General features: G+C 37.1%; 1 protein-coding gene across 7 annotated transcripts in view; it reads right to left on the reverse strand.

Moving 5' to 3' along the window:
- The window catches only part of tcf12 (transcription factor 12), a 110,889-nt gene extending 93,226 nt beyond the window's left edge, over positions 1–17,663 (reverse strand). For 2 of the 7 annotated variants that reach the window (XM_058780959.1, XM_058780957.1), the window contains exons 1-2: positions 16,400–16,427; positions 15,985–16,057 (exon numbers count right to left, since the gene is read on the reverse strand). Coding sequence is in view for 4 of the 7 variants with exons in the window: in XM_058780952.1 (XP_058636935.1) it covers positions 15,985–16,057; positions 16,400–16,471 (145 nt within the window). In the remaining 3 variants the exon portion in view is untranslated. Of the gene's footprint in view, positions 1–8,375; positions 8,912–15,984; positions 16,058–16,399; positions 16,493–17,388 lie in introns of those variants that run through there. The other 5 variants (XM_058780952.1, XM_058780951.1, XM_058780954.1 and 2 more) reach the window with 5 other exon arrangements.
- Positions 17,664–19,454: the final 1,791 nt, after the last annotated feature.

The following is a 19,454-nucleotide window of genomic DNA, read 5'->3' on the forward strand; positions in this document are numbered from 1 at the left end:
GATGTGATTACTGGCATGAGCAACTCCTACAAAGTGTGGGAAAATGACCTGGGTTTCTATGGGACAGGTTTGGAAGAAGCTAACTAGACCGCTAATTATAATGGAACAGTTTTCAGCCATTTACGGACCCCACATGTGCACATGTGCAAGGGATCCCCATTCAAACATTTCATATATAAGATCCAATGTACACTGTGAAAAACTAATAACTATTTTCCTATTTATCCAATTTATCCACAGAAAAATGTTTTCAGATATACACTCATTTGACTGAAATTGCAAAAACAGGGTAGCAGAGTAAGGTAAAAATAAAATAAATAAAAAATTAAATGAATGAATTATCTTATTTATTATGTATGTTTTTAAATTTAATATTTTTCCTCAAATAAAACTGCCAGATTGCTCACAGTCTGTGTATTTCAAATCCCAGCGTTCCTGAAAAAAACTGGTGAAAAATCTTGCAGAATTAGGAGTTTCTGTGTATCTATGCACATGTGAATCTGTGTCATCTTAAAACATCCTCACCAGCGGATATAATAACCAAACCTACACTGTTGCATTCTAGGATATACTGCAGTTTAACAACATAAGAGAAATTCTGGTTGTGTAGAGGCACTATGAAGCACAGCGGTAGTGACAAGGGACTTTGTCATGGCTGGAAAAGCGTCTTCATTAAACCGGCCTCCTCGATTCCAACTGCAGCGAGTCACATCACGCTGTCTGTCACACATAGAGGACACTGAAGAATCACACAAACACAACAGCTCCTATGCACACAACAACGTGTCACTAAATCTCACACACACACTTCTGACACATTCATGGCATAGAGATTAAATGATTGTGAGGAGATAGAGAGATCAACATGAGAATGGGTCACGGCAGCTTGAAATTAAAATTCAAAACATTGTGAAAGCTGGAGAAGGGCTGTAAAGTACCAGGCCTTGTTTTCCTACATGCAAACAAGGAGCTGTTTTGAGATTTTCAACAATCTGGTTATACGCATAAAGGAGAGACTATTTGACTCTCAAAATAGCCCCACCCTTAAATTTGAAGGGGCGTGTCTCTGAGCTAGATGCCCTGAGGGGTTTCTGACCTCTCTGACCTCTTCATATAATATGTCCACTTTAAAAAACTGCTAATCTTAATATATGAGTGAAGTATATAAATGTATGAGTGTTTTACTGGTTTTTCTTTGTTAATAAACTGTTTTATTACACTAACGTTCAAAAGTTTGAGGTCAGTATGATTATTTTAAAGAAATGACTACATTTAATCAGCAAGGACACATTTAACTGACCAAAAAGATTTCTTCAAAGAAATGCTATTCTTTTGATGTTTCTATTAATCCAAGGATCCTGAAATTTTTTTTTTAAATTTCCACAAAAATATTAAGCCCAACTGTTTTCAGCATTGATAAAAAAAAGAAATGTTTCTTCAAATCGGATTAAATGAGGTGATGTGATTCATTTCTACATCGCTGAAAGTAAAGGATAAATCACAGTTCAGTTCAAATGTTAAATGTTAGACAGTAACTGCTCTATAGGATTCAGTGAGTTTATTCTAGAGAGGGATTTCTTAGACCTCTCAAACTATCATTTGAGTCTTTCAGATTGACTAAAAAGGACCAGCTCAAAAGAGTCATTTGCTCATGAATCAGAGTATGCAAGTCACGCTGTATGTTTTTTATTCACTACAAAGAAGCAGCTCATTTGCTTATGAATCAAACTTTACTGGCCCTGTTGCTTTATAAATGCAGTTTGCGAGGACTACTCAATGGAAAAACATGTTTTATTGCCATTATTTTTCTGTAGTCTGTTTTTTTTATTTAAATCAACTAACATTCTGACTGCAAACATACATTCATTATTGTAAAAAAGGATTTCAATGGAGATTCAGCAGGGGCACTCCATATAACACAGGTTTTAAAGCAACATCTATAACTCAGACACTTTTCATAATAGCAAGAGTGTCACACTTAAAATAATAGCTCACTCAATAATGAAAATGATGTCATTGGTTACTGAAGCAAGAAAGTCATACGAGTGTGGGACAACATGAGGATGAGTAAACACCTAAGCAGAATAATTCATTTTGGGGTAAACTATCCCTTTAATAAAAGACTAAACCTGATGTCTTACAATACTGTGGTGTCCTTTTAACACTTGCACACTTTAAGATCTAGGCTGGATGAAAGCAGCAAAGGGACTCGTATGAAGCAAATTACACCCCAGTTACTCATTTGCTCCAAAATGCCAATTACCGATTTGGACCGACTCATTTGTGGCCTACATTAGTTTGCATATTCCCAGTCACATACGCCGAGTGCCGACAACCAGCACTTATTCTGGCATGCCCTTCAGCCCAGATAGCGCACGATATCTGAGATCTTGCCAAACAGAGAAAGGCTATGGAAAATGATCACCAGCCAGATATTTCAGGAGCACTTAATCCGTTTTTGTCTAAAGAATCCTAGATATTAAAAGGGGCTGTGAGCCCTCTGGTGTGAATGAAATATATATATATACATATATATATATACACACATTATTTAATTATTTTTTTTTTTTGGGGGGGTTGTGTGTTAGCCACTCTATCTGTCGTTGCTGGGCTACCTCATTTGCCCAGCATGCCCGCTGAGCACGCTTCACTCCACCCCTCAAATTCCTATCAATAAAGAGTGTTACAGCTCATAATGCAGTGCCTTTGAAAAAAAGGCAGGGGTTTAAATGTTCCTTTACCTATCTCTCCCTTCCCCCTCCATTCCATCCAGCAGAGGGGCCGTTAAGGGGTCCGGGCAGCACGGTTGTGCTGGATTTGTCTGGCCATGCCCAGTTCAGATGCATTAATCCAAACTCTCATTCTCTGCAATTTCCACACTTCCTTCCTGTGCTGCGCCCCGCACCATATGTTCCCAATCGCTAACGGAGGAAAGGTGCTTCTTCCTCCAACCTTGAGCCTCATCTGAGGAACTAAGGCACACAAGCCAAATAGATGAGAAATTTATCTTCCTCATAAAAAAGGGCCAGACTGCTGTGGGGCTTGTGGAGTAAATCCAAGAGATTTCCCTTCCTCTAACACATAATTAAATTGAGTTGTGTTAGAGTGCACATTAAACTGCATATCTCTCCCACTTCCTCTCCTCGCATTTCATGGGACAATGTGTGGTGTTAACTGAACTAAACTGTCTGCTCAAAGGAGGCTGATAGCAAATCAAAACTATGATGCTTCATCTCAGGGCTGTCGATTAGTTGAGATTTTTTGTATTTGTAGCTGACTAATACCGTTTTTTAATGGGCAATTGTGATACTAATATTTAGAGACCTTGATGGCCAATGGTCAATGTATATAATACAATTTAATGGTTGCAAATAATTGCTAAAATTAAGTAAACTCAGATTTTGCACAACATTTACTCAATCTACTATAAATATTTGAAAACAGATCTGGACTGATTTGTAGTCACAGGTATGTGTATCGGCTATTTTACAAGTGTTATAAAATGTAACACGAGACCGATGTTAAAAATAATCTTCTGGTTTGCATCTATCAAAAAAAGTAATAATCTAATGAGAAGTATCTTTGATCTGTAAAATATTCTGGATTTTCAAAAAAATAAAAGTTACATTAAAAAAAAAAAAAAAAAAAAAGGTCAGCAAAAATTAGGTCTGTAACATTTTTTATTTTTTTGGAAGAAGTGGTCTATGCCCACAAAGGCTGCATTTATTCGATCAAAAATACAGTAAATAAGAATTGCAAAGATAAACAAAGCTCTTTCTGATTCTGCTAAAAAAAAATAATAATACTTAATATTTTTTGGGTAACCATGATACATTTTTTCAGCATTCTTTGATGAATAGAAAGTTCAAAAGAACAGCATTTATTTGTGATAGAACGATTTCTGACCTTTAACTTTTCAACGGTATATAAAAAAAGTATTTCCAAACACTTAAAAAGGGAATGTGAGAGGGAAAAAGACAGGACCGTATGTAAAGCGCTATTTTATCAGACGAGACGTGCCTATGATTACTGCTGATTCTCAAGCATGCGCTGGATGCATCTAACACGCTGTGCACAAAAGGATTACGCTGTCACACCCCCGGGTGCTTGCAATCAAGGCGGTGTTTATTGCATCAGGAAGATTTATTTTTATTGAGCTGCTCATTAGCAGGGTTTAATCAGAGCCCTATCTTATGACTGTTCTAACACTGATATCGCATCGCTCATCAGCCGGGCCTGAGAAAAAGCAAACAAACTCGATCCTTCCCCTCGGCAACTCTCAGCCTCTTTTCCATCAGATGCAAGAACGACACCGTGAATATGAATGAATTATGTAGAGATATGCAATGGCACGTGAATATTACCAGCAAACATACTCTACGAATGCAGCAAATGCAGGTTTGTGCTCTGACACCTAAAGGAAGCTGCTTCTGAGGACATAGGCCTATATTTCCAGCTGAAATTATAAAGTTTTTTTTTTCTTTGCACACAAAAAGTATTCTCGTAGCTTCATTAAATTACGGTTGAACCACTGATGTCATATGGACAAATCTACCTTTCTGGGCCTTGATTGTGATGGTTGCTGTCTATGCAGGGTCAGAAAGCTCTCGGATTTCATCAAAAATATCTTAATTTGTGTCTGAAGATGAACAAAGGTCTTACAGGTTTGGAACGACATGAGGGTGAGGAATTAGTGACAGAGTTTTCATTTTTGGTTGAACAATCCCTTTAAAACTAGTGGCAGTAAAACAAGTTTAATGTTTTACAGAAATCATGATTATGAGGGCAGATTATAAGTTAATAAAAACTTATTTTTGGGGCAGTTCCTTGCACAATGATATGTTATGACATCAAAACACTTTTACCACAGTGTAAAATTTGTAAACTAATACAGCTCCATACGTATGGCTTTTCTGATAGTAAACTTGCTCAGTAGCTCACCTGGTACAGCACTGCATTTGGGTACATTCGATTTAAGTTTGACTAAAACTGAAAGCTCTTTCAGTGCCACTGATTTCACTTTGAATGTGTCACGAAACATGCGAGAAGCGATGCAATATCGTTTTGCAGAAACATCCCCAGACTTGCATTTTTCCAGTGAGCTTGGTTTGAGGAATATGCTCAGTAATGGCGATAATTAAAGCAAATAAGTAAAACCCTTATTCTCGCACCATGGATCGGGGTAAGCCGTCACAGAAGGGCACTCAGACGTCATTCTCTCAAGGGGTCCGCTGGAGGAGCAGAGGGTCCTGCTAGGGCTGGAAGGGCAGGGGAGCTCACGGCAGCCAAGCCGAACAGACAGCACTGCCAAGCCAGAAGCACGGCCTCATACCTCTCCTGTCCTCCACAAGAAAACCAGCATCCCTGGTCATCCTTCTTCACGTCAGAACAGAGTCAAGGGTACTCCGACATAAAGAAAAACACTTATCCGCCCATGAGGAGGAATAAAAGGAAACGACAGAGCGATATTAATGATGTAATAAACTGATTGATAGCCAATAGGAGCTTATGACCGCTGCCCTCAGAGATCCCATCTGTCACTGGGAGAACCGAGCCAAAATGACACGGGCTACATAACACATGCTAGCTTTCTATCGATTAACTCTCTCTGGCCCTGTGCGGGGGAAAACACACTGAGACTTAATCGCAAGGTAAAGAGAAGTGTCTCGGTGCTGCCAAGAGCGCTTCGGCCCACTATCACAATCTTTCCCCGACAACCACGAACACACGGAGCATTTATCATCATTATGACTGGAAGCTATGGCTCTGGAAGCCGAATCAAGCATCGGTTTCGAGCTACTGAGCGAAATAAGGCTAAAGCAGAAATCCACAAACAGAATAATATTATTACAGTTCATTCAATTTGACACTAGGACTTGTAAATGTGACAATTTCCATACATTAAATGAAAACAATGTCATCACAGTAATTACCATGGTTACAAACAAGCGCAAGGCTCCACAATGCAAATCGGAGAGCTTTGCAAAAGCTTTAGCCGGAGTACATCATCTTTAATTTATTACTCCAAATCCTTCAAAAGACAAATTAAAAAACGAGGAACAAATCAGTGGTACACACTAATCCTCAAGTCTTTTTCAAGAGAAGAGATTGAACTTCAATTTGATTGGTATTTTGCACAGTAGGATAGAGAAGAGGGAAAAAAATCATTTCAGACTCCAGTCCTAAAAATACCAAGCCACGTTAAGTGCAAATGCGTTCGCGACTAAATCTATACATAGAGAGAGGTTGAGCTGGCTACTACAGAGGATTAGGACCCGCACTATGTGTTTCTCACCATCAGCGTTTTGTGTATCTAAAATGGAAATCCTGATAGAAGCATCAGGGCACAGGTCACGTACAGCCCGGCACTCGCTCTCTGACTCTGCCCATCACACGCAGTGAGTTTGGAGTGTATATTGGTGACCCCATCAACGGCGCTATGTTCTTTACATGACGAACTACGTGTTTATTGGCTGAGTGCGAGTCAGCGTGAAGGAGCATCTTATTCTGGCCCACTTAACCACCTGCGCAGCAGAGCTGGGCCCGGCCGAACCGCTCGAACCCGGCTCTTATCGCTCAGTGGTGCAAGTTTTTCAGTGAACATGCGAGGGGTGGAGAAGTGATGTTTAATGAACAGAGAAGATGAGGAGTAGCCTTGAACACAACATAATCCTCCTACACTCTGAACGACAGCGATGCAGAAGACACTTGTAAATTATTTCAGTGGCTGATAAAATGCTTCTGAATAATGGTGTGGACAGTAATAAATACTAGCACATTTTAAAGGTATAGTTCACCCCAAAATAAAAACTTATGACTTTCTTTTATTCATTTTAATTAAAATAAAAAAAGTGTTAAAAAAATGGTTTTATAATAAAAAATTATAATCAAACAAAATACACCTTATATAAATAATAATATTAACACAAAATTCTAAAATAGAATAGATTTAAACTGACAGTTCACAGGCTAAACTAGAACCTGCATTACCTGCACAAGCTTCACAACCATTGGGTCTGAAATTCAAAGGAAAAAATATCTGATACTTTCTCATTTTTAATAAGGATATTTTTTTTTTGTTCAAAGAGGACACATAACTTCAATCCCTGTGGATCATGCTGAGTGGACCAAATGGGCCAGTTCATACACTCAGCACTGTGCCATCTCCTCAGAGAGCTCAGAAAACCACAGGGACACTGAGAGATCAAAAAGGTCATTATGCACCCACTCATGCCAAATATCTGCTCTCTTATTCCCCGTCGAAGTCTGCTCACTCTCTGAAGCAGTCCTGCTGGTGCACACCGGGCCAGGCGGAGTGTGAACGGCTACAGGCTGTTGGAGCATCAGACCAAGATGACCCTCAGAACAGGAGTTAAAAAAACAAAAACTGTACACACAAAATGTAAAAAAGCACACTTGAGCGTACAATTTTCAAAAAGTAATTCAGTGGCTTTTTAAATAATACAATAATAAAAATCTATACTGCTTTATACATGCCAAAATAAACATCAAAACACCCAACAGTTAATTCTAAAATTTACATCTAATATTTAAATTTATTTCATTAGACAAAATTAGCATTTGACTAGCAAAATAATTTTTTAAGATATACTTACAGTAATAGTTTTGTTACATTTCATCTAAATATTTTAGAATAGAGAAATTATACCGGTCAATTTTAAGAACTACAATTATTACTCATTCCATATGGGTATTCTTCATCTCTAAAAACAACCGAAGAAATTGAAGTGGGACACTTAATGCACGTGAAAAATTGAAGTGGGACACAATTAATGTAGGTGCTTTTCCAGCATGCTTTGCTATGGACTTTTTCAGGAGATTAAGAGCCCTATCATACACCTGGCGCACATGGCGCAAGTGTTTTTGCTAGTTTCGGCCCGACGCAGTTCTCATTTTCCCATCCTGCACCGCGTTGTTTAAATAGCAAATGCATTTGCGCCCATTTGCAAGTAGGGCTCGCTGCACAACACAAGATGCTCCTCTCCATTTGTGCGCCCATGGGCGTGCTGGTCTAAAAAAGAGGTGTGTACAGGCGCATTGTTGGTGCGTTGCTATTTTGAGGAACTGAAAACAGACTGCACCATAGACCAACTCAAACCTGGTCTAAAGTCTAAAGTCAATGGCGCAATATTTTATTTGTTATTTAAAGAGCGCGTTAGTAGAAAATGCGCATCTGGGCGGGTCCACAACGCGCAATCACTTTGCTTATTACACAAAGAGACGTGCAGCAGCACACAAACATGCCAAATATTAAAAATTAAAGGATTACAGTGTAAAAGAATATTATTGTGTAGGCTACATAAATATAAAAATGTCATAATGGATAGTCATTGCGTGTATCAGAATTAGCCTACCTATTTGCTCGGGTATGAGCAGATCTTTTTGCTCTCTGGAGACGCGTTCAGTCCGTGCGCCTTAAAATTCCACCTTTTAAATAGAGAATCCGCCGTGGCGCGAGCGCAACTCGCTCTTAAAGGGAATGAGAGATGAGACTCTGATTGGTTTATTGCACGTTACACCCAAAAAACACCCATTACTCATTAATGCTGCTGTTGCATTCACGTGCTATTGGAATTATCGTAGATATAAGCTTCCTAGTCGGAAAATGTCCGACTAGTCGGAAAATCTACGAGCAAAAGTGGATTTGGACACGCCCTGAGTGCACTTGCGCCATGCGCTTTAGACCATGCACTTAGATCGTTAAAATAGGGCCCTTAATGTTGAAATTAATTGATGTTTGTGTTTTTGCACAGGATTAATATATTGGGAGCTCTGTTAGCCTGTTATCTTCAAAATAGGCCTATGTTTCTTGTTTTTTTTTTTTTGTGGATTCAAATAAAATAAGTTCACATTAGTCATAAACATTGTTTTTTTTTTTTTTAATGATAAAAAAGTTACCTTAACTCACTGGGTACTCAGTATTATTTGTTATGGTTGCTACATATAGTTATTCAGATCTGATTACATTTATCCAAATCATAAAGTACATTTCAATTATTTTACAGCAAATTTTAATTTTCAACAAAAAAATATATATACTAGATGTAGACTCTATAAGTGAAAGTGTGACAAATAATGAAAAGAAACAAAACGATTCTGAGTGTAACAACAATTCAGCATCACGATTCTGAAATAAGTGCTGTTTTGATTAGTACTGATGGGCATGTAGGGAGACATTATGGATGCACCTGCAAAATATTTCAGGTGCCTCCGTGAGTGAGTCCTGGGCGAATACTTTAAAATTGAATTCTGAGGTACGGTTTAAGCTCGCAGTGCCCTAATCTTGTTTCCACATACAGTAGGACTTGGGTCAGATATGTAATGAAATTGGAATGTGATGGAAAGTTGATCTCTCATAAAGAAAGGATGATGTGGCTCCGCCCACAGGCCTTCAGCTCTGACAGGGATTAATAACTCCAGGGATTTCCCCCTCAATATCAAAACCCCCTTTCACAGTTACTCATCACTGCCCAAATAAAACAGCAGTTCAGAATCTCACAACCTGGCCTCTTGCTGACTATAACAGTTGTTGAAATGCAAGCCTTTTAATTTGCTAACAACACAAATAGGCTATTATGAGTTTGCTGCAACTGTCGAAGATGATGAACGAAGAAAAGAAGGGTGCGGATAAAGACATCTTCTGCTAAGACTCTCACCGTCAGCTCAACGGCTTCTAGAGCGGTGACATTAGCGTGAGCCCTGGTGGATATAGCTATGACTGTCAACACGCATTCTCCACTCACTTGCAAACAGGAAAAACACAAATCGTCAAACGTGTTTCAGCAATTCCCTCCAACTCCCTGTCTGCTGTTGTGACCACCACATAAAGTGCAGCACCACACATAGATACCAAGGAAGTTGTTTTTCTCCAAAAACTCCCCATCCCCAAACTAAGCTGGCTGTGGTTCTACTGGCTTGAAATTTTGCACTTCGAAGAAGGAATATCAGAAAGGCATTATAATCCCTGAATGATTCCATAAAATTTGTAGCAACAGGAAACAAGCTTTGCTTTGTATACTACTAGAGTGGTCAAAAGTACTGGTACTTCAGCACAAAGTACTAACATTTCAAAAATGTAACTTTCTGTAGTACTTGTAGTGCCAAGTCAATTTGGTACCCCGTGAAAAGTGTTTATTTACAACTTGTTGAGCACTTGTTGAGAACACAGCCGATCAGATGTATTTAAGTTATTCAGAACATGCCTAATACCTGTCAAAACTAGGGTTTTTGTTTTGCATGAGCTCACTAACTGATTTCTGGACACTTATACCCTTATTACAATGGCAACAAAGTATAAACACAACATAAATATATGGTTGATTATGCAGTGTAGCAAGCTTCATTGATTTTAACAGAAGTTTTGCAAGAGTGTAGAACCCAATTAGTGAGCTCACACTGAACTAAGGTGATTGACAGCTTTGGTGATTATAAAGGGAGCAGCCTTAACTGGCTTTGTTAATTGTCAATGTCCATTCTCAATTTAAATTAAAGTTTTATTTTTTGTAAATGTAGAGTAATAGATCTGCAACTTGTTTTGTATGATGTGTTTCTTTCTTCATTTTCTGACATTTTTTTAAATCAATGCTGTTTTAATGTATTATTACATAGATTTATTAATAATTAATTAAATTCAAATTATACAAAGAAAATACAGAATTCCCAAGATTTTATTCATGGGCATTATTTATACAATACTAACAAGAACATTAGACACAAAACATATGGTCACAAAATTGTTACAGATTATTTTCAAATGTTTAATTGTACAGAGAACCACTGTAAGAAATATGCTATACTTTTTAAAAAAAACATTAAAGATGTGCATCCTTCAGAAAGGTATTTGAGAACCTTTCCAAGTGTGAGTGTGACGTACATGGTGTTATTCAGAATGACACTCTGCCAATGCTTCAGTTTGAGGTCAAATTTTAAAAGAGAATTGGAGGCTGCTGGGATCCAGTACACCCCCAACAAAGGATTTCAATCAAAAAATAAAAGGAAGAACTGCAAAAATATACCTTGGCTGGTTTTCCAGGCATTTATTAAGGTTAGTTAAAAAGCGCAGAGGATTTTAAACAGAACTTACTATTGCTTCCTGGTAAACTGGAAACCTTGCGGGCACTTAAAAATCTTAATAAAATCTCATTGTTTACTCGCCACAAAGCACAAAAGAAACCGACTTCTAGAAATACAATGCATTATTTTCCTGTTGTCATTATTTTGTTGTAACTTCCAATGACACACCTGAGACATCCAGCAAACTGCTCCACAACAGATGTGAAAGTTTACAACATCTCTTTTTTGTTTCAAACACAGCTGTCCTCCACAAGACACTTATTTATTCATCACAGCCAGAATAAACTCAGCTTTCTCAAATATATTGAAAGAATAACCATAATCTAAATATGCCCTAGTTTAATTTCCATTCTTTGAACTCACATCAAAGTTGTTGTTTTTTTCCCTCTAAAATCCAAATCAATCACCAAAAACGCCAACAAATCCGCTGTTGGGGGGAGATTTGCTGAAACGCTGGAAAAGATGCACATGCCGTGCCAAGTAACCTGCCTTCAAAGGGCCTTGATCGCTATGGCAACAGCATGATCTTCCATAACCAAGCCATGAGGTGACCTGAGATACATACATGAGATGTCCAAAAAACCCTCCCAGAATTCTTCCTGCCGTGGCGGCACCAGCCTGCCAGAGGAAGCCTCTGCTCTGACGGCATCACATGCGCAACGTGGCCCAATGGTTCACAGAGCAAGCAGCAGGTTAGCTAAAAATAAACAGCCTCCTGCCACAGAGAAGGGGTCGTTCACTATTTTGAAAACCACAAAATAATAGCATATTTTCCAACAAGTTATATATATATATGTGTGTGTAATTATTTATATATATATATATATATATATATATATATATATATATATTCAAGTTTCAAGTTATATATGTGTGTGTAATTATATATATATATATATATATATATATATATATATGAAAAATTTTGCATCATGTCAGAAAAATGTACAAAATCATGTAAAACTCTGCAAGTTAAATATAGCAAGCTTGGTTTTAAGACTGAATGTTTCTCAAAACGCAAGGGTGGATTAAAATAAATATATAAAAAAAAAAAGATATGAATATAGAAACATCAGAAAGAGAAGCTGGCTGAGGGAGTCTCAGGAGACAATGGCTTCCGGAGTTCAGAAACATAACAGGTTCATTTCTTTACCCAAAAATACTGAAAGCCAGTTTGGTGGTTATAGACGTGGAGCGGTTTTGAAATAATAATCCATTCTGAAACAAACGCATGCTTAAATGGGAGCGACTCCGTCATTGTTTTAAACAAAACTCACAAATCCGCTGAGAAGCCTTTGATGATAAGCTGTGCTCAAGTGAGGTTTTGTCACCTTTAATATCTTCATTATACAGCAGGGCAGTTTTATTTTCCTTGCCTGAAATTATCTTAATATTTGAGGCTTTTTTTCAGAGTTCAGAGACTTTTTACAGAGAGGATATAAAACTCTGAATACTAATCATACAGATTCTTCCCCTCTCATTAATTATTAATCAGTAGATAAAGCCTTTTTCTAATCCACAGACAATAAGGACAGTGATGTCTGAGGTTTACTTGCAGCTCACTCTCTGAGGATGACTTCAGGTACAAGTTCAAAAGCTCAGAGCGAAGCCACACTACAGACAGCTTTGTTGACAAAGCAAGAAAAAAAAAAAAAGAGTCAGGGAATCTAATACATAAATAAACATATCCAGAATTTTCTCTGATTTTAATCAACAACTTTAATCATCAAGAAGTAGTGAATTCAGACTTCAACAAGGAATTTACATATTTAAATTTTGTAACAGATAATACATACACTACCGTTCAAAAATTTGGAGTTGGTAAAATTTTTAAATGTTTTTGAAAAAAGTCTCTTATTACTCACCAAGCGTAATATTTAATCAAAAATAATTCCAAGTATTTTTTTTCTATTTTAACATATTTTAAAATGTAATTTATTCCTATGAGAGCAAAGCTTAATTTAGATTTTGCTGCTCAAACATTTCCTATTATCACTAATATTTTTGTAGAAACCGTGGCAATTTTTTCCCCCAAGAAATAGTAAAAAAAAAATAACAGCATTCATTTGAAACAGAAATCAATCAATTTGTAACAGTATAAATGTCTTTATTGTCACTATTGATCAATCTAATGAAAATAAACAGAATAAAAGGATGAATTTCTTAAAAACTTACTGACCCCAAACTTTTGAACAGCAGTGCATGCATTTGTGACACTTTCATTCAATTTATGACCTGATCTGACATGCAATTAACTGAACTGTTGCCTCACATGAAAAGGCACTAGGTGGGGTCTAGCAGAGGAAGAGTTGTGTTTGCAGAAATATCCTCAGATGGCACTATTCCACTATTGTTTTAAATGCTTCTTGGTGGGTCCGTTTCAACAGCTTTTTTTTTAAGAAAAAGCAAAGGACATTTATCTTTGCACAATACCTCATGCCTGTATAACACAGCGGCTACGACATGAGAAATAACAGTATTGGAGACAACAAAAGAGAATTTTGTTATCAGACAGGTGATACATGCCTCGCCGAGCTGTGGATGAAACAGAGGGCATATCACAGCATTCCCACACAAGGGCTGCTCTTTACAAATGTCTGACAGATTAGCAAGAAACATGACCAAACCCTTAGTGCACATTTACACCATCATAACCTCCTAATACACATATGGATATTTTAAGGGAATATTGCAGGTTCAATACAAGTTAAGCTTAATCAACATTATTTGGAGTACCAAGTTGATTTCCATTTAAAAAAATAAATTAATTAAAAATTAAAGTCCCCCATTTGATGTTATTTTCAATGTTGTCTAAGAAAGCAAACATCAAGGTTATAGTGAGGCACTGACAATAGAAGTTTTTTTTTTGAGGATTCTTCTGTTAAGACTGTACAGTTGTTTTAATCATTTTTACGGTCGTTTCAGGTTTTAGTTGTGTTGTCATAGCAACAAAGTTGTAAAATTGGATAGAAATGGTGACACTAAAATCATGTTAACACACATATTGTTCACAATTTGTTGCTTATGCTATTTTAACACTTTCAAAATGGCCCCATTCACTTCCATTGTAAATGCCTCACTGTAACCCAGCTTTTTTTTTTTTAAAGAAAAGGAGAGACAAGTGAAATTAATTTTTGTGCTAATCAACATTATGCCATAAATGCTGTAATGAACTTTAAATATTACTTTAAATTAGTGCTGTCAAACAATTAATCACGATTAATCGAATCCAAAATAAAAGTTTTAGTTTGCAAAATATGTATGTGTGCTGTGTATATTTATTATATATATATAAATACACACATATGCATGTATATATTTCAGAAAATTCTGAGGATGATGGTGAATGATTTGCAGATCCTGAGCACCACTGACAAACATCTAATCTTGTCAAATGTGTGGTAAGTACTGCCGCTCTGAGGCCATAGTATAAACAGAGTACGTGCGATCACAAATCTCGAAAGTGAAAGTGAAACTAAAAAGCGATCATTCATTCGAAAGCAGTTCAATGCCAGGCATAATAGAGGTTCCCTCATGCCCGCAATTTTATATACAGTATAATTACCCAATGATATAACTGCGAGAGAAAGTATTGAAATATAGATTTTCCTCCCATCTCGTATTTATTCCCTTTAGGGGTTCCGTCATTTTCTTTCCGAACACGGTATTGGGATGCGGCGGATTGCAGGGGGTATGGAGGGGGGGGGGGATCACGATGCCGGCTCAACATCATGATGTCTATCAGCCATCGGCGATGGATGATGGCATCATCTATCAGCCCCACCCTAATATATACATAAAAACACACACATATATTATGCAAACAAAAACTTTTATTTTGTATGCTATCCGATTAATCATTTGACGGCACTATTTTAAATTCTTTATTCTAAAACAGGACTCTGCTCCTGCTGGTCGTTTGGGAATCAGATATTTCACCTGATCTAGGTCACCTGATAATCAGGAATGCCAAGCTATATTGAATTATCTAGCATAGATGTATATAGCAAAATGGCTTCTCTCTACTATCTTGATGCTCCGCACACACAAATCTCTGCTGGTGCTGGAAATAACGCCCCACAGCGTTTCCAAACCGTCTCTGAAACACTGCTGTTTTGAGTAAGTTGTGTGAGGAGCAACAAACAAACAAGAGATGTATTTATCACATTTAATCATAGCACATCAAAGCCAAAGACTGATTACAAGATCACATGTGTGTAAACTTTTCATTTATTATTGTTAGATTCTGGCTGATGTGAGCCAACAAAGTCAGGTTATTTTACAAAACATTCTGAAGAGGTTTACAAAAGCGTCTTGCAGTCTCGGCTCTGCTGCTATTCAGTAATCCACTAAAAGTGTCCTCTAGATAACAGATGAGTGTAACAAGGGCTCTGTTTTGTTGCTTTATATAAAACAAGCATTGAGATAGAATAATGCTTGATTGTTTCCTTCTTCTACGGCACATTAGACAATGGATGATCTTTACAGCAACGTGTAGTCACCTATGACAGGATTCATATATAAACAGGAACTCTATCAAAGTACAACTTTAATGTGAAATCTAAGAAAAGCAATGATGTATGTAAAGTATGCATGCATGTAAAAAATTAAACTACCAGCCCTGACAAGTTGACAACAGTGGTGCCTTTCATTTCAGTATAATTAAAACAGCGGATGTATCTGATTTCAAAGGCCATTACTGGCATTACTGATCCCTTCTCTACACACTCCTTATTAATCAAGACAAAAAACGAAATCAAAAACAACTTGAGTTGGAATTCATGACTATAATCAACAGCAACAAGACTTCATTGAGAATCAAGAGGAGGTGACTGGACAGTGTGAGAGGAAGACAATCTTTCATTAAAGGATTTCCACAGGAAGTCCTACCTGATGTGGTGAACTGGCTGCTTCCAAGAGTGGTTGGCCTGTTTTTCCCACTGTTTACAGGTGGAGAAAACATCTGTTGGAAGACACAAAAACATTTTTCTGAAATACTGCAAACTAACATCACACAGTGTCTTGTGTTTAATGAACACAAAAAACCATGTGCAAAAAAAACTAACAAAAACAAGTGCATGTTTTATATATTACATTCTAAAATATATATATATATAAATGCATGTATATACATGTATGTGTGTGTTGTTTGTCATATAATTGGGAGAAAAATAAACAAATATTCACAACATAAAAAAGTAATACTTCAACTTTAATAATACATATCTTACAAGTGAATGACTGAACCAATGACAACAGCTGGAAGAGAGTCCTGAAGAGGTAAAATAATTGATTAATGTCTTACCGCGCTGAAATCCAGCAGATCACTCAGTTCCTTATCCGTCCCGATAGCGGCAATCCGCTGCTGAGGGTTCATCCTTACGATCCTTTTCTAAATCTACAAAACACAAACATCATTCCCCTCAATCTGAGAGCCTGATGTGTGCTGAAGCTTCATGCTAGCCAGCACAGCTTATGCAAATGACATCGGTGAACAACCGCAGCTTGACATTTGCTAAACATCCCCATCTCCAGTCTTATAGCAGAACTAACTTTGCGCTGTTCCAAAACCTTCAAACAAAACAAGGGCTCTCGAAGGACCTGATCAAAGCCTGTGTTATCCATTAAATAATAATAATAATAAAAAAGCTTCTGAGAGACAGACCCAAGAGCCCCTCTCCCCAGCCTCGTATTACTGACAGTTTCAGACGAGGTTACGGAATTTCTTTTTGTAAACAATAGCAATCGCATGACACGAGGTGACAGTGTCACAGTGGAAACAGGTTTTATTATAATGTTAGAGAGCAGGCCTAATAGGGTTTTTGGGATGACCAAACGTGGACATGTTGAGAAAGACGCTGTGCTCGATGGTGTCACACACATGGACCCGCAGCATCATTTTTCAACTGCATGTGTTTGATTCTTGAATGTATCAAAAGTCACGAGCGCACGATGAACGCTCGCGCGCTGTCAAACCATCAGCTGCTACACACTTTTGTTGTTGCATTACAGGAGAACTGATACTTACAAACAACGCCGCTGCTGTTGTTGTTCGCTAATTGCCAGTTAACCTATTCATAATAACGGTGCGACCATGAAACGGTTAAGCGAAAACCGACCATTAGCACTGACATAACACACATTTTATCGCGCAGAATTAACAGCGAGGTGTCAAGCTGAAATGTTAAAGCCAATGCCGACCCCTTTCGCTCCACATCGGCTCTCGTCTTTTCTTCTATCCCAACTTCTTTCACCCAGTCCGAAACCTCTCACAAACTCTGTGCAATATTTTACCTGTTTTGTTGTCAAAAATCCAACTAGGGCGATCGGGTGTGCCGGTGACGGCGTAGGTGTCCTTGTTTCGCGTCGGAAAAATAATTAAATCGGTATCTTTTGCGATTCTATATTGCAAATATCCACTATATAACTTGCGAGTTTCCCTTAGGCAGACATTTTTGCTTGGCGATAACCGAAGTACGACGATGACGTCTGAAACTGTGTCCTTCCGCCAGCGCCGTAGACTTGACTGTTCTTCAGCGGTGCGGATGAATACCATGTGTGGCGAATCATAAAGCCTGACACACAACCTTGCTAGGGGAGTAAAGGACCACTGGAGCACCTCCTAAAATCAGTTTGGTTTACCTCTCAACTCCCTCCACGTAAATGTGGGCTTCTATGTCTATTATTAGTATTGGTAGAAACTGAGCATATTTAAAGCATGGAATACATCATTTTAGCTGTGTTCTGCTGAAACAAGTGCAGCAGCATAAATGCTCTGGAGACCGTTTGAACTAGTGCACACTCTCTCAAAACTGTCTATGTCGACATGCACATTGCTATTCTTCCTTTCAAACCTTATATAAGAAGACCTAACTTTGATCACCACACATTTCTTCCTTCCTTCATCCTCAGAATTCGATTTTTTTTTTTTATGTGCCAAAGCAACCAATGGAACATTTAGTCAAGAATAAGAATAGGCTACAGTGCAACAGCATGAAAATAATAGTGCAAAATATAGTATATGCTGCATGTAGAATGATATGATATGATGAATTATAAAAAATAATAAAAAGTAAAAACTATGATGTTTGAAATAATTTGATACTATTATTGCTGTTGTTGCTATTGTTCATTGTTGGACTCATGAAATTTATAAAATATATTCTCTGAAAAAAATCTAATTTACATATTAAGAGAAATTAATTTGCAATGTTTTTTTTTTACTGAATCCTTGAATTCTATTTGTATTAAAACATATTTTTTTTCATTCATTACTATTTTACTATGTCTTTATGTCAAAACTCTGTAACAGTGATTAAGAAGACCAGTATCATCCCCTAACTTTAGTGCAAATTAAACTTGCAAAGAGGAAGAATGCAATAAATAAGCTGCATATAGGAATAGTTGTTTAGTCTGTTTTAAAAGGACCCATAACCACTTAATACTATTGTTTACATATGTCTCTCCGGGTTGTCAATAATTAAGGGTGCTTAACTGTACTACACTATAGAAAGTTTGCCATAAAATTAAATGCAACTTAACATATTCCACAGTACTCTAAATCTAACTACAGTGAATATTAATAATGAGTTGATCTTGACAATTAATTATGATAGGATGCTGTATATATAAATTACAATACGCTTACATGACTTTTATTTTCAGTGATATCTAAAATAGTGATATTCGGTAAAACTATAGAAGTACTTCATAAAGAACAAGAACAGGGGGAACATTTATGTCATTATGTTCATTTAAACATTAACCAATTCAAGAGATGGGAAAAAGAACACCACAAAACAATTGCCTGTACAGAACAAAGGGTTGCACAGTTTAACATCACTAAGTCAAAACAGCTTACAGATGTACAACATAAGCCATCCAAAAAAAAAAAAAAAAAAACCTCGTAAAACTCCCTTCCCTCCAAACTTTCTGAATGAAAGAACGGGATGTATCATCTGTTGGTGATGATGACATTCATTATTTATAAAGGGCCTGCATCTTTAACCTATCACAATACTCATAGTGCCACCTGTTGGTCAAAATAAACAGAAGCGAGACAAAACTGCCAAAGTTGCTGCTTGTCAAATTGAACTCCTAACAGAAGTGCATTAAATATTATTACTATGGTTCAGTTTATCACCACTGAATACCTAAAAACTACTACTCATACTTTTCTGATGTTATTCTAATGTTATTTTATGCTAACATCGATTAGTTTACTTTGAATGTTTGCAAATTTGCTGTAATTTTACTATAAAGCACCACGATGCAAGTCTTAAAATCTTAAACTCTACTACATATTCTGTCATTTATACGCGGACGGTTTTTGACTTTGTTTTGACCTAGTTTTTATTTTC

This window comes from Onychostoma macrolepis, chromosome 07 (genome assembly GCF_012432095.1).
Source record: "Onychostoma macrolepis isolate SWU-2019 chromosome 07, ASM1243209v1, whole genome shotgun sequence".
Taxonomy (NCBI): Eukaryota; Metazoa; Chordata; class Actinopteri; order Cypriniformes; family Cyprinidae; genus Onychostoma; species Onychostoma macrolepis.